The 16843-nt window shown below is 43.7% G+C and overlaps 1 protein-coding gene across 1 annotated transcript in view; it reads left to right on the forward strand.

The window, feature by feature from the left end:
- Positions 1–15503, forward strand: part of LOC143287914 (uncharacterized) — a 132061-nt gene extending 116558 nt beyond the window's left edge. The window contains exons 63-70 of the mRNA XM_076596156.1: positions 3125–3244; positions 4079–4273; positions 5639–5959; positions 7044–7248; positions 8254–8289; positions 8839–9041; positions 10619–10974; positions 12885–15503. Of these exons, the coding sequence (XP_076452271.1) occupies positions 3125–3244; positions 4079–4273; positions 5639–5959; positions 7044–7248; positions 8254–8289; positions 8839–9041; positions 10619–10974; positions 12885–13052 (1604 nt within the window). The 3' untranslated portion in view covers positions 13053–15503. The remainder of the gene's footprint in view (positions 1–3124; positions 3245–4078; positions 4274–5638; positions 5960–7043; positions 7249–8253; positions 8290–8838; positions 9042–10618; positions 10975–12884) is intronic.
- Positions 15504–16843: the final 1340 nt, after the last annotated feature.

Genomic DNA, 16843 nt, shown 5'->3' on the forward strand with positions numbered 1-16843 from the left:
TACCAACAAACAAAAATACCCGTGTAGCATTGAAATGCACTGCACAGGTCAAGAAGTACAGATGTTCAGTTCGCTCTGCAGAGGTGAAGAAATGCAGATGGTCAAATTGCTCAGAACAGGCGAAGAAGGGCAGATGTTCAGTTTGCTATGCAAAGTGGAGTGATGGCCTAGAGGTAACGCGTCCACCTAGGAAGCGAGAGAATCGGAGCGAATCTGGTTCGAATCACGGCTCAGCCGCCGATATTTTCTCCCCCTCCACTTGACCTTGAGTGGTGGTCTGGACGCTAGTCATTCGGATGAGACGATAAACCAAGGTCCCGTGTGCAGCATGCACTTAGCGCACGTAAAAGAACCCACGGCAACAAAAGGGTTGTTCCTGGCAAGATTCTGTAGAAAAATCCACTCCGTTAGGAAAAACAAATAAAACTGCACGCAGGAAAAAATACAAAAACAAGAGAGGCAAGGCCTTCAAGACTCACTTGTGATACACTTTAAAAAAAAATCTAATCATTAAAATGTGTTCTGTATTTGTTATTAAAAAGCTTCGGGTTAAAAGAAAAAGAGAAAAGAAAAGAAAAGTCCTAACGGCAGATTCGAACCCTGCGTGTTCGGGTGAGAAGAAACTGTCTTACGCATTACACTATCGGGGCTCCTTAGCTGATGTTCAAAAATATAATATTTAAACATGCTTTCTTAAAGGGCGATAAATCGATTGCGGTATTCGCAGTGAGAATGCTGTTTAAATCATATTATTCTGGTGTATCTTTGGCATTCAAACAATCTTTAAGCGCAATTAAAAATTCTTTTTAAGTCCGCGGTAAAGGAGACGTGGCTATCGCTGCAATCACACAGCAACAGTTAGCCGTTTTCTCTGGATCTAGATAGATGTACAAGTTTAGTTACACCCTGTTGACACGGTCGATTCAATTTCTCTTTTATGTTCATTCTAGTTTTATAGTTTTAAAGTTGATATGAAAATTGAGTATTTTGTTAAACTAATAACATGTAGAGCCAAGTACAAGTACTTCTAAACGTCGTATGAAGTGAAAAGCACTTCATTTTGAGAAAAGTCAAGACCGGAAATTTTTACATTTCATCAGTTCAAGGGTATTGACTCTCATGGTTTATTATTTTTAACTGTGAATTCGGACTGATTCTGTTGATATTTTTATGGCAGTTTGGGGCATAATCCAGTAAGTGATGAGAGCGTTCACAAATCTTTCTCTGAATAAATATTTAACTGTCTCCTTCTCCAACTTTCCATCACATGTTATCGTGTATTGTCGATTGAATATAGGATTGAACGGGCAGGTCAACAACTTGAAACAAAATGGCGTCGTTCGCGTTCGCGAAGAATATGAGCACGCGCTTTGAATATGTATAAGCATGTGTACGCAATTGGTTTTTGCCCATGACCTTCAGGGCTCAGCCAATAGATCTATAAAGTCCACTCGTCTGTATTGATTTTAGTATTTTCCGAAAAAGACCACTTGGGTGAATGAACATATTGAAAGCCCAGTACACTGAGAGTAAAACACACAAGCTTTTTGTGTACTGTGTGTAATTTCAAAATGTAATGTTTAAGATGAGAAAGATCGGTTTAAAGCAAATTAAGTCCCCTGGCATTAATTACAGATTAATTTACTTTTTTTACTATCTACACCAAAGACATGCAAAATAAATAAAACTTCCATACTTAGCAAAAGAAGTTCCTGTTTGAACAAAAAATGATAAAAATGACTCGTCTTGTTGTTGTGTCAGAATATCAGATCAAAGTGCCGTTTAGAGAATAAAAAAAATATAAATACAACAGTAAATTCAGTTTGCATATAATTTGGCTTCTTTTTTTAGTTTTTGTGCCCATCTCAGAGGTGCAATATTGTTTTAAACAAGATGACTGGAAAGAACTGAATTTTTGCCAAATTTGGTGTCAACTGACAAAGTATTTGCAGAGAAAATGGCAATGTTAAAGTTTACCACGGACACACACACACACACACACACACACACACACACACACAGACAACCGAACACCGTGTTAAAACATAGACTCACTTTGTTTACACAAGTGAGTCAAAAATGGGTGGCGCTGTGGTGTAGTGACGCGCTCTCCCTGGGGAGAGCAGCCCGAATTTCACACAGAGAAATCTGTTGTGACAAAAAGAAATACAAATGCAAATATATGAACAAGAACAAATGTTCAATTGACCCTGTACCCTGAAGTGCAGATGTGCAAAATTCGATGCATACCGACAAAGACGTACAGGTGTTCAATTTGCTCTGCACAGGTGAAGATGTACAGATGTTCAATTTTCTATGCACATGTAAAGAAGTACATATGTTTAGAATGTTATGCACATGTGAAAAAATACAGGTGGTCAGCCTGCTATGTACAGGAGAAGAATCACATACGTTCAGCTTGTTATGTACAGGTGAAGAAACACAGGTGGTCAGCTTGCTATGTATGTACAGGTGTAGAAACACAGATGGTCAGCTTGCTATGTATGTACAGGTGTAGAAACACAGATGGTCAGCTTGCTATGTATGTACAGGTGTAGAAACACAGATGGTCAGCTTGCTATGTATGTACAGGTGTAGAAACACAGGTGGTCAGCTTGCTATGTATGTACAGGTGAAGAAACACAGGTGGTCAGATTGCTATGTATGTACAGGTGTAGAAACACAGATGGTCAGCTTGCTATGTACAGGTGAACAAACACAGATAGTCAGCTTGCTATGTACAGGTGAAGAAACACAGATAGTCAGCTTGCTATGTACAGGTGTAGAAACACAGATGGTCAGCTTGCTATGTACAGGTGTAGAAACACAGATGGTCAGCTTGCTATGTACAGGTGAAGAAACACAGGTGGTCAGCTTGCTATGTACAGGTGTAGAAACACATATGGTCAGCTTGCTATGTATGTACAGGTGAAGAAACACAGATGGTCAGCTTGCTATGTATGTACAGGTGTAGAAACACAGATGGTCAGCTTGCTATGTATGTACAGGTGTAGAAACACAGATGGTCAGCTTGCTATGTATGTACAGGTGAAGAAACACAGGTGGTCAGCTTGCTATGTACAGGTGTAGAAACACAGATGGTCAGCTTGCTATGTATGTACAGGTGAAGAGGTGCTGTCGGCCTCAAACCAGGCCCTGGGGATGGTACCTAACGTGGTCACTTTTAACATCAGCGTCCACATCACAGACGTCAACGACCCACCGGACATCGTCTACCTGCCAGGTGGGTGACACGTGTTTTTTTGATATTTGGTTATACTAGCATAATTTGCGTCCGAACTTTTAAATATTTTGCAGAATTGTTGATGATACCCAAAGGTTACTGTGTGAAAATTTCCAGTGAATTCAGTTTCTCTATCACTGAGAAAATACTTATAAAAAAGCGGTTCACTTTTTGGGGGACATCCGATAGATATATATATGATAGTCAATTGTGTCCGACTATGACCATCAGAACAGCAGAGGAGGCAACTGCTGTTCCGACTATTTGGGCTAGAATTTGATTATAGTGGAGAGTGTCTTGCCCAAGTACATTCCCACTCTCTCCGCCAAGTGGGTTTTAGGACAGTCAGCGTTGGGATGGTTCCCAAAGGCCAACTAGCTCACAAGGCTGCAGCACTTAGAGCCAGTGCAATTTTGCCTCCTAGTTTGAGAGTCATAGTCCTTCACAAAAGACGAAGCTGTAAGTGGTTTCCCATTGAGTGGAGAAACCATTAATAATACAGCTCTCATTTTGCTGTTGGCCCAAATGTAAACTTATGTCAATCTGTGATATAAGCCGAGTGTTGGGCCTTAAAAAAAAAAAAATATATATATATATATATATATATATATATATAAAAGGCCTGACTAAGCGCCGCGTTGGGTTACGGCTGCTCGTGAGACACAGACATCTGCCTAACAGATGTGCTAGCAGATGTGGCGTAGCGCATGGATAGTATTCGTCCGAACGCAGTGACGCCTCCTCGAGACTCGAAACTTCACAACTGAAACTGTAATAGTCATGTCAATCAAACTCAACCAGCCAATCAAAAACAAACCCCACCTGGCACTGCAGGTGAGAACAACAGCGTGGAGGTTCGTCAGGAACTGGCCGTGGGCCCGGCAGCGGGAAACGGGCTGAACTACACGGTGTTCAGAGAGGCCAACAGCTCCTCCGAGGACCTCGTCCTGGGAGTGGTCGTCTTCTCCGATGTGGACCCCACAGACAGTGCTCTGAGCTTCGTCAGTAATACCACCGTGGTGCAGCCAGGTAGTTGTTGTCGATTGTGTTTGTGTCGGGTGGAGGTGGAAGGTTTGGGAAGGGGGCGGGGATGCGGACGCGGGGGGGTTCGGGGGGGGGGGGTGTTGGGGGGATGGCGGGGGGTTCGTATGTGTGGTGGGAGAGGGGGGTGGTAAATCAAGTCTTATCCTTTATATATGACGTGTGTGGTGGTGGGGGAGGGGGGGGGTGCTAAATCAAGTCTTATCCTTTATATATGACGTGTGTGGTGGTGGGGGAGGGGGGGTGTGCTAAATTAAGTCTTATCCTTTATATATGACGGGTGTGTAGTGGTGGTGGGGGAGGGGGGGTGCTAAATCAAGTCTTATCCTTTATATATGACGTGTGTGGTGGTGGGGGAGGGGGGGTGCTAAATCAAGTCTTATCCTTTATATATGACGGGTATGTGGTGGTGGAGGGGGGTGCTAAATCAAGTCTTATCCTTTATATATGACTGGTGTGTAGTGGTGGTGGGGGAGGGGTGTGCTAAATCAAGTCTTATCTTTTATATATGACGAGTGTGTGGTGGGCGAATGGAAAGAGTGCGGGCTTTTCGCCCGAGTTTCCTAGAGTTCGAGCCTGCACACCCCCGAAAACGAAGTATGGGTAACTGCATGGTGGGGTAATAAACAAATGGTCAGACACGTAAAATGTTACGTGTGTGTGTGTGTGAGAGAGAGAGAGAGAGAGAGAGAGAGAGAGAGAGAGACTGAAACCTGAATGAGTGACTCAGGAAACTAATGTTGAGTGCCGAAATGCTGCTATCAATCTACTCTTCCTGGGTATACAGTCTGTTGTGCAAAATGACTCCACTCCGTGTTTGTAAAACGCTTAGAGAGCGTGGTCTTTGACCGAGGACTGACGCTTTTTAATACCCATATCATATCATACGATAACAGACAAGCAAGGAATATGTTGTTCATGTTGTTGTTGTTTTAACATCTGGTCCTCGCCTTAAAAGAGGAGCTTGAGAAAGAAGTATATTGTAAACACAAAGAAACATAGCAAAACACAATGAAAACACGTGCGTTACTGCAGTCAGTTGACCTTCTGCTGTGTATGGGAGGGGAGGGGGCGCGTGTGTGTACGCACATACACGCGCGTTGTACGTGTGCATGAAAGAGGCAGCCGTGATGAAATTGAGACAAATATGGACTGCATCATTTTAAAACCTTACCAGTTCATGCATTCGCAGAAAAGCGTGCACATCTATAACTTCTTGTATCTCTGCGCATGCATTCAGCTAAAAGTGCGTGTTGTAGTGTTCTTTCCTCTCTGTGATATTTTGCTTCCATTCATTGATGGGTTTTCTTTTTTCTGCTGCTTTGTTGGGGGTGGGGGGGGTGGGAATTCCAGGTGCCAGCATCACAGAGAACAGCATCACTCTGGACGATGCCCGCCTGTCAGATCTCGACCTGACCGCTTCCGCCGGCATCGGCGGCAAAGAAATAATCCTCAGCGCTCCCCCGAACTACGTGGGTCACGTGGTCTACGACGCCAGGGTCAAGGACGCTGCCGGGTCATACAGTTTGCAGGTGACCTTGAACGTCCTGGTTGTGCTCAACCCTTGTGTCCACGGCGTTTGTCAGCCACGGAACTCGCCGGGCACGTGCTACGAGGCCAGGAGGGTCAGCACCTTTGACCCTTATCGATGTCACTGTGACCCAGGGTACGAAGGTAAGCAGCTCCGTTGTTGTCAGCTTTTACAATACAGTAAAGTGTAATACAATACAATACAATACAATACAATACAGTGCGATACGATACAGTACGATACGATACGATATCTGATAAAATAAAGTACAACACAATACGATACGATACGATACGATACCATATCTGATAAAATACAGTACAATACGAGATGGTACGATACTATACGATACGATAATATATAATACAGTATGATACGATACGATACAACACAGTGTATGATGTAATACACTACAAAACAATACAATATAATGTGATACAATACGATACGACACAATGGCTGAAACAATACACTATGATACAATACAATGCAATGCGATATGATAAAATACGATGCAACATAATGTCTGGTACAATACAATACAACGATAGGATACAGTACGATACGATACGATGCGATACGGTATCTGATGAAATACAGTACAGTACAATACCATGCGATACGATACGATACGATACGATACGATACGATATCTGATAACATACTGTACAATACAATACTATGCGATACGATACGATACAATACGATACGATACAATATGATACAAAATAATGTCTGATACAATACAATACAATACAACGAAATACAACGCAATACAATGCAACACAACGTAATGCAGTACGATACAATACAATACAACACAACACAACACAACACAACACAACACAACACAACACAACGCAACACAACATAATGCAGTACGATACAATATTTTAATACAATGCAATAAAACGCAGTACAACACAACACAATACTGTACGATCAGTTTCAGTTTCAGTAGTTCAAGGAGGCGTCACAGCGTTCGGACAAATCCATATACGCTACACCACATCATCTGCCAAGCAGATGCCTGACCAGCTGCGTAACCCAACGCAGTACGATACAATACAATAAAACTCAATGCAACACAACACAACACAATACAATACAATACAATACAGTAAAACGCAACACAACACAGTACAACACAGTACAGTACATTACGATAGAACGCAACACAAACACAACACGATGTCCTGTGTCTTGTTGTCCCCTCCCCCCAAAAAGGCCAGTGGTGCCAGACAGAGACCAACGAGTGTAACACGGCCACCTGCAGCCCGATCACCGACTGTGTGGACCTGGTGGACGGGTTCCGCTGTGAGGCCAACACCGTCAAGCTGCTGGCCATCGTTCTCTGCTGCTCTCTGGCTGTCGTGCTGGCAGCGGTCGGGGTGTACCAGCTGAAGAAGCGCTCCTCGGCTGTTGGGCCAATGTGTGTAAACTGTAGATTTTTGTGTCCCTGGCGTGTGTTTGTTTGTTTGTTTTTTGTTTGTTTGTTTGTTTGTTTTTTGTTGTTGTATTTGTTTACCTTCCATCTCTGTCCCTGTCTCTCTCTCTATATGTGTGTGTCTCTCTCTGTCTCTCTGTCTCTGTCTCTGTCTCTCTCTCTAAATTCAAGATCCTGTTTTTGGATTTTTTAACCTCACTCTCTGTCCCTGTCTCTCTCTCTCTCTCTGTGTCTCTCTGTGTCTGTCTGTGTGTGTGTCTGTGTCTGTGTCTGTGTGTGTCTCTCTCTCTGTCTCTCTCTCTCTGTCTCTGTGTGTGTGTGTGTGTGTCTGTGTCTGTGTGTCTCTGTCTCTCTTTGAGTCTCTCTCTGTATGTCTCTGTGTGTGTGTGTCTCTCTCTGTGTCTCTCTCTCTCTGTCTCTGTCCCTCGCTCTGTGTGTGTGTCTCTCTCTCTGTCTCTCTGTGTCTGTGTGTGTGTGTGTGTGTGTGTGTGTCTCTCTCTCTCTCTCTCTGTCTCTCCCAGTGTCTCCGGATTCAAAATGATCTTGTATATGGATCGTGTGTGTGCGCGTGGTTGTTGTGTGTGCCTGTGTGTCTCTGTGTGTCTGTATGTGTCCGCATGTGTGTGTGTGTGTGTGTGTGTGTGTGTGTCTCCGAATGGGTATCACCTGACTACGGTTGGGGGAAAGTTGAAACGGCGGAGGGAGAGAATTGGGCCCCGCCTTCCCATGTCTTACCCTGGACATTAGTGGTTGTGCATTCACCGCCACAATGACCGTGGAATACTATGAGACCTGTAACCTTTATTTCAGCAGTTGAAAGCCTCAGACACTGACATGGATTTGGTATTGATTGAGAGATATTGTACCATGTGTTTAGTAAAAAAATATATATATATGTAGAAACATGTTAACGATTCAGATATGAGAAGTTGCGTCAAGTGCCGATGTATCTTGGAGTATTGTATAACTCTTTTCTTTGATTCTGTCCAGGGACGATCTCAAGAAACCATCCAAGTCTCCGATAAGGTATGTTTATCGTCAGTCTGCTTTTGTCTGAAATTTTCATGTCATTTTTTTTCTTTTTTGGGGGGGTGGGGGGTTGTGGGGAGGGGGGCGAGTGTGTGTGGTGGGGGTTCTTCTTTTTGCATGGTGTAAAACAGGAGAAACATTGACAACACTGCAATCCACATCTCCTTAATTAATAAAGAAAGCAGCCCGAATCTATCATAAAAAAAAAGAGATCTATTTGTCGGGGAAAATGTATCCTAGCACAGTGCACACACACACACACCACCACCACCACCACCACCACCACCACTACCAACAACAACACCTCCACCATCACCATCACCACCATCACCACCACAACCACGACCACCACCACCATCACCACCACCACCACCATCACCTCTTGAAAAATGAAAGTGACTTTTGGGGTATATTGAAAAATAAACTAAAATTTAAAAAAAGGAAGAAAAAATGAAATAAAATAAAATAAATGAAAAAAACAGTATCACAATCAAGTAAAAAAAAAAAGTTCCAGCCTCACAAGCAGCATTTTGTATCTGCGATCAGAGTCAAATCCGCGGCACCGGACTCGAGCGCGGGTCCTCCTGGCAATGTCGCCGAGCCAGGGACGAACGGCAGTGAAACTCCTGCTGAGGACCAGTTCAGGTTCTTGGGCCTGTCTTACTTTGCCTACTCGCCACGCCACAACCCGACCGCGCTTCACCCCGCAGCCCTCGGAGAGACTGAGAGAACTGCCATGTGCGCGCAAGGTAAAGCTTTCCGTGTCCTCGTTATTGTATTACTGTTTTGTATTTGTATTTGTATTTCTTTTTATCACAACAGATTTCTCTGTGTGAAATTCGGGCTGCTCTCCCCAGGGAGAGCGCATCGCCATACTACAGCGGCACCCTTTTTTTTTTTTTTTTTCCTGTGTGCAGTTTTATTTGCTTTTCCTATCGAAGTGGATTTTTCTACAGAATTTTTGCCAGGAACAACCCTTTTGTTGCCGTGGGTTCTTTTACCTGCGCTAAGTTAAGTGCATGCTGCACACGGGACCTCGGTTTATCGTCTCATCCAAATGACTAGCGTCCAGACCACCACTGAAGGTCTAGTGGAGGGGGGGAGAAAATTTCGGGGGCTGTGCCGTGATTCGAACCAGCGCGCTCAGATTCTCCCGCTTCCTAGGCGGACGCGTTACCTCTAGGCCATCACTCCATATAGTACTGGCGCGCATATGTGCGTATTCGTGTTTGTGTGTGCAGTTTCGTGTGTGCAGTGATCAAAACAATAATGAAAGTTTTGGCTGCAGGTTCTGTACAAAAAAATACACAAGCCTGTAGAAACGACAAAGAGGGATAACATTATAACTTCCTCATTGCCTGAACTCTTTCACTTCATGTCCGAACGTTTGCGTGCAGTAGCCGAATGGTTAAAGCGTTAAACTTTCAATCTGAGGGTCCCGGGTTCGAATCTCGGTGACGGCGACTGGTGGGTAAAGGGTGGAGATTTTTCCGATCTCCCAGGTCAACATATGTGCAGACCTGCTAGTGCCTGAACACCCTTCGTGTGTATACGCACGCAGATGATCAAATACGCACGTTAAAGATCCTGTGATCCATGTCAGCGTTCGGTGGGTTATGGAAACAAGAACATACCCAGCATGCACATCCCCGTAAACGGAGTATGGCTGCCTACATGGCGGGGGTAAATAAACAAAACGGTCATACACGTAAAATTGTTAATGCCTGTCTGTGTGTGTGTGTGTGTGCTTGCCTGATATCTGATTGAATGACACAGGAAACGAATAATGAGCGCCCAGTGGCAGCCATCAGTTGGCTCTACCCAGGTAGGCAGCCTGTTGTGTAAATGACCCCGTGTTTGTAAAGCGCTTACAGCTTGGTATCCGACTGAGGATAGGCGCTATATAAATATCTATATTAATCAATCAATATTATGTGCATGGCTTGGTTAGAAGGTAGGACTTGTAACAGAGGAACGCTCCTTCCTGTTTCTCTCTCAGAGAGGACTGGCTGTCCTGTGTGAGTTAACCTTATTTAGTTGTTGTTGTTGTTGTTGGGAACCCTCTATAATGATAATCAGTCCCATCTCTCTTTCTGTCTCTGTCTCTGTCTGTCTCTGTCTGTCTCTCTCTCTCTCTCTCTCTCTCTCTCTCTCATTCTTTCTCAGCTATTGGGTTGGATTGTATTGTCGATTTACTGTGTGTCTTGCTAATTCTATACAGTCTCTTTTAATGTTACCCCTTTCAGTAAGGGGCTTTGGCCTTTATCTGAACAGACATACATACATATCGTCATCCTTATCGTTATCTCTCTCTTTCTCTTTACAGCAGCACCAGCAGCGACGACTATAGCGTCGGTTTCCGGAGGAGGAGGACGAGGAGGAGGAGCGTCAGCGTCAGCATCAGGAGCAACAGCAGCCAGCACCATGCCTGGGCCCAGCCGTGGGAGGAAAAAGACATCCCCCTCCTCCTCCTCCTCCTCCTCCTCACCGTTGACGCCTCGCCACGTCACCATCTCCTCCTCCAGTCTCCAGCCTCCCACAGCGGCAGCGGCGGCGGCGGCGGCGGGGCGTGGTTCGAACGGCGGCAGTGTCTCCGGCCGTCGCCCCGCGGCGACTGTGGCGAAGATGAGGCCGGTGATGAAGGACGCTGCACGGGATGCCGCCAGACGTTCTGCTGCTCAGGTTCGGGGGGGTGGGGGTGGGAGGGGTGGGGTGGGGGGGTTGTTTGTTTGTTTTCTTTTTCTTGTTGTTGTTGTTGTTGTTTGGCTGTGTGTTTAACGATGATGACGATGATGATGATGCTAATAGTAATCATAATGGTGATGATCACGATGATGATGGTGTGATGATGATGATGACGACGACTACTACTACGATGATGATGATGATGATGATAACGACGACTACGATGATGATGATGATGATGATGATAACGACGATTACTATGATGATGATGATAATGATGATGATAACGACGACTACGATGATGATGATTATGATGATAACGACTACTACGATGATGATGATAACCACGACTACGATGATGATAACGACGACTACGACGATGATGATGATGATAGCAAAGGCAACGAAGATGACGACAACAGCGACGATGATGATAATGATAATAATAATAAAAAACGACGAAGATGACGACGACAACGACGACGACGACGATGATGATAATAATTATGATGATGATGAAGATGACGATGATGATAAGAGTACTACTGCTATTACTACTACTACTGCTACTACTACTACTAATAATAATAATAACGAGGAAGAGGAGCAGGACGAGGAGAAGAAGAATGATGATGATGATGTTGACGATGATGAAGATGATGATGATAATGATAATAATATGATAATGATAAATAGTTCCTTGTATGGCCCCTCATATGATGAGCTCGAAACGCCTCAGGTGACACAGTGCACGTACAATAATGCATGCTGGCCTACAACAGCTCCTGAAGACACAACAGCTCCTCAAGACACAACAGCTCCTCAAGACACAACAGCTCCTCAAGACACAACAGCTCCTGGAGAGACAACAGCTCCTCAAAACACAACAGCTCCTGGAGAGACAACAGCTCCTCAAAACACAACAGCTCCTCAAGACACAACAGCTCCTGGAGAGACAACAGCTCCTCAAGACACAACAGCTCCTGGAGAGACAACAGCTCCTCAAAACACAACAGCTCCTGGAGAGACAACAGCTCCTCAAAACACAACAGCTCCTGGAGAGACAACAGCTCCTCAAAACACAACAGCTCCTCAAAACACAACAGCTCCTGGAGAGACAACAGCTCCTCAAGACACAACAGCTCCTGGAGAGACAACAGCTCCTCAAAACACAACAGCTCCTGGAGAGACAACAGCTCCTCAAGACACAACAGCTCCTCAAGACACACCAGCTCCTCAAGACACACCAGCTCCTCAAGACTCAACAGTTCTTGAAGACAAAACAGCTCTTGGAGACAACAGCTCCTCAAGACACAACAGCTCCTCAAGACACACCAGCTGCTCAAGACACAACAGCTCCAGAAGACACAACGGCTCCTCAAGACTCAACAGCTCCTCAAGACACAACAGCTCCTCAAGACACAACAGCTCCTCAAGACAACAGCTCACACACACACACACACACACACACACACACACACACACACACACACACGCACGCACGCACGCACGCACGCACATACACACACACAGTGAACACCTACCCACAAGCACTACTTCTTTTTCTATTTCTTCTTCTTCTTCTTCTTCTTCTTCTTCCTCTGTGAAGAGTTATTGGGGCTCCGCACAGAGAACCCCCAGATTCCCCCAGGTCTGTCAAAGCCTGGGTCTACTCTACGTCACTGCAAATGGTTTTCCTCGCCCATTCTGCAGTGTTGTCAGTCCATCGTTGTAGATTTTTTTTTTTTTTTTTCTGTCTTCTCCTCCCGTCTCCCTCCCTCAACAGTTCCTTGAGGGGGCTCGGGGGTGGGGGGGTGGCGAGGGAGGGGGAGGGGGTGCTGGGGGTGTTTTACACAAGGCCACAGGATTTCCAGGTGAGTTATGAAAAATTGTATGCCGGTGTGCAGAAAAAGAAGCAGGATGCTGAAAGAGCAGGAAGGCCAAGCTCCACGGATGACACAACGGAACGGCAGGGTCCTCCTCCACCACCACCACCATCATCTGCTGCACGTGATCATCACGTGATCATCGCAGACACGAAGGAGAATCACGAGATGACGAAAGTGGAAATATAGGAATACGTCCCTTGCTTTCTGCCCAAGCATTATAGCTTTCCATTAAGTGGATGACTTCCCCCCCCTCCCCTTTTTTTTTCAAGTTTCTGCTTGAATTGTAGTGCGCTTTTTTTCGCTTTTTTTTTTAATTGTAGGGTCGAGTTTGTGTATGACTTGTTGTATCGCTATTTTATTCAAACTTAGAGTATACAGCACATATACAGAGTTAATTAATGCCAGTGTGATGATTTATGCAGGGGGAAAAAAAAAGATGTGTACACTTTTCCCTCTTCCGTCCATGTGAACGTTTGCGTGTCTGTGGATAATTCTTTCTGCAGGACGATTTTTTTTTTTCCATTGTTGGATGCCTTTGGAGTATCCATTTCCAGATTGTGTAACTTCACGTGAACAGCGATGCACGTTTGTTTGATCAGTGAGAAATACTAATGAAGTGTGTGGAAGACATTCCGGGCTGTACTCATCGATTACTTGCGCCTCTGCAGCCACCACCCTCCCACTCCTCCCCCCCCCCCCAGGCCCCCGCACCTCCCCCCAAACCACACTTTACCATACACATTCGCAAAGACTAACCACAATTTATTTACCATACACATTCGCAAAGACTAACCACACTTTACCATACACATTCGCAAAGACTAACCACACTTTACCATACACATTCGCAAAGACTAACCACAATTTATTTACCATACACATTCGTAAAGACTAACCACACTTTACCATTCACATTCGCAAAGACTAACCACAATTTACCAGACACATTCGCAAAGACTAACCACACTTTACCATACACATTCGCAAAGACTAACCACACTTTACCATACACATTCGCAAAGACTAACTACACTTTACCATACACATTCGCAAAGACTAACCACACTTAACCATACATATTCGCAAAGACTGACCACAATTTATTTACCATACACATTCGCAAAGACTAACCACACTTTACCGTACACACTGGCAAAGACTAACCACACTTTACCGTACACATAGGCAAAGACGTACCACACTTTACCATACACATTGACAAAGACTAACCACACTTTACCATACACATTCGCAAAGACTAGCCACACTTTGCCATACACATTCGCAAAGACAAACCACACTTTACCGTACACACTGGCAAAGGCTAACCACACTTTACCATACACACTGGCAAAGACTAACCACACTTTACCATACACATTGGCAAAGACTAACCACACTTTACCATACACATTGGCAAAGACTAACCACACTTTACCGTACACACTGGAAAAGGCTAACCACACTTTACCATACACATTCGCAAAGACTAACCACACTTAACCATACATATTCGCAAAGACTGACCACAATTTATTTACCATACACATTCGCAAAGACTAACCACACTTTACCATACACACTGTCAAAGACTAACCACACTTTACCGTGCACATTGGCAAAGACTAACCACACTTTACCATACACATTGGCAAAGACTAACCACACTTTACCATACACATTCGCAAAGACTAACCACACTTTACCATACACATTGGCAAAGACTAAACACACTTTACCATACACATTGGCAAAGACTAACCACACTTTACCATACACATTGGCAAAGACTAAACACACTTTACCATACACATTGGCAAAGACTAACCACACTTTACCATACACATTGGCAAAGACTGACCACACTTTTCCGTGCACATGCTTACCAACGAGTAGAAAACAGATCAAGTTAACAGTGGAGAAAAAAAAAATCACACAAAACAGATGAGTTTTTAACTGGGATTTGAACAGAGAGAGTGTTGGTTGGTGCCGAAGACCAACAGGCAGCGAATTTTAGACAGCAGGTGCACAAAATAATAATAATAATAATAATAATAATGATGATAATGTAATAATGATAATGATAAATGAATAGTAAATAAACGAAAGGAAGACAACGGTGGCCGAAATTCGAGAGACTTTTTGGGGTGCTTTTAAGATTTTTTTTTTTTTTAATCTGAAGACCAGAGAGAACCCGAGGGCTTCTATTGTATGTGAGGGGTGCTTTAGACAGGTAAGGTCAGACAATCTTTATTGTGTGTGAGGGGTGCTTTAGACAGGTAAGGTCCGACAATCTTTGCTCTGTGGTATGTGGGGGGTGCTTTAGACAAGGTCAATCTTTATTCTATTGTGTGATGGGTGCTTTAGACAGGTAAGGTCAGACAATCTGTGTTCTATTGTATGTCAGGGGTGCTTTAGACAGGTAAGGTCACACAAGTTTTATTTTATTGCGTGTGAGGGGTGCTTTAGACAGGTAAGGTAAGACATTCTTTATTCTATTGTGTGTGAGGGTGCTTTAGACAGGTAAGGTCAGACAATCTTTATTGTATGTGAGGGGTGCTTTAGACAGGTAAGGTCACACAATCTTTATTCAGTTGTGTGTGAGGGGTGCTTTAGACAGGTAAGGTCACACAATCTTTATTCTATAGTGTGTGAGGGGTGCTTTAGACAGGTAAGGTCAAACAATCTTTATTCTATGTATAAGCTATTCATGTATAAGCACGATAAGAACGGATAGACATATCACGTGAAAGGAGAATTTTACGTTTACGATATGTCAAATTAATGCTGTTGAAAGACTCAATGAAAACGTCTGTTGACCGTGATATATTCTAACTCATGACGGTGTTCGTCCATAATTACTTACCAGTCTGAGTATTAATATAACAGTTCCGAATTTTTTGCATTTTGTACTCTTTATCTTTTCCACATTATGAGAAGCACAGAGCTACAAACACGGAAGACTAAGTGCTCTCTCTCTCTCTCTCTCTCTCTCTCTCTCTCTCTCTCTCTCTCTCTCTCTCTCTCTCTCTCTCTCTCTCTCTCTTTCCTCAGTCCCCTCCATTCCCCCTTTACCCCCATCCGCCCCCTTTTTCAGTTGAATAATTATTCCCCCTGCCATTAATTTTCAGAAATGATGATTTCCGAGTATTAATAATGAAAATAACGACAACAGAAATAATAATAATAATGATAATGATGGTGATGATGATGATAACAACAACAACAACAACAATAATAATAATAAATAATAATAACAAGACTAACAATAATAGTAATAATAATAACAATACCATTTATTTTCAGTCTAATTATCATCATCATCTTAGATGAACAGACTATGAATAGATAACAAAAATTTCGAAAGCTTCTCAAATTGATAGATCACTAGGAGTTGTGGCTGATTGATGAAGTAAGGTTGGTTGTTTTTTTTTTCAATGTGCCTGTGGTATATTTCTTATAGTTAACTCTCTCCATACGAACGGCGAAAGAGACGACGTTAACAGCGTTTCAGCCCAATTACCATCATCAAAATATTGCAAGAGGAAGGCTCTTATACTGGAGAGGTGAATGTTGACAAAGAATACCACAATTCTGACGACGGAAGCTAAAGGTTGGGTCATTGAGACACCCACTGGACATCCGAGGGGTTTGTATAGAGGAGAAGAGAGGACTGACCGTACTGAGTGAGTTAAATAAATCACTGTAAGAATGATCATACAATTATCACATAAAAGCTTTGATTCTCTTCGGTTTTTTTTTCTGTTGTTGCATTTGCTTTTTAGTGCCCAGGTGCCAACGCCAGAACCACCCTGCCACATTTTATAGTACCGCAAAGCGAACTGAATGGGGCTCATTTGAGCTTTTAAAAATGTAGTAGTAGTAGGCCTCCATCGGTCATGGCTGACCATGGATAGAGTATATCCGACCTAATGTCTAATTGGGCTGTCTGCTTGGGCCAAGCAGCGTCGCCTGTG

This window comes from Babylonia areolata, chromosome 12, assembly GCF_041734735.1.
Source record: "Babylonia areolata isolate BAREFJ2019XMU chromosome 12, ASM4173473v1, whole genome shotgun sequence".
Lineage (NCBI taxonomy): Eukaryota > Metazoa > Mollusca > Gastropoda > Neogastropoda > Buccinidae > Babylonia > Babylonia areolata.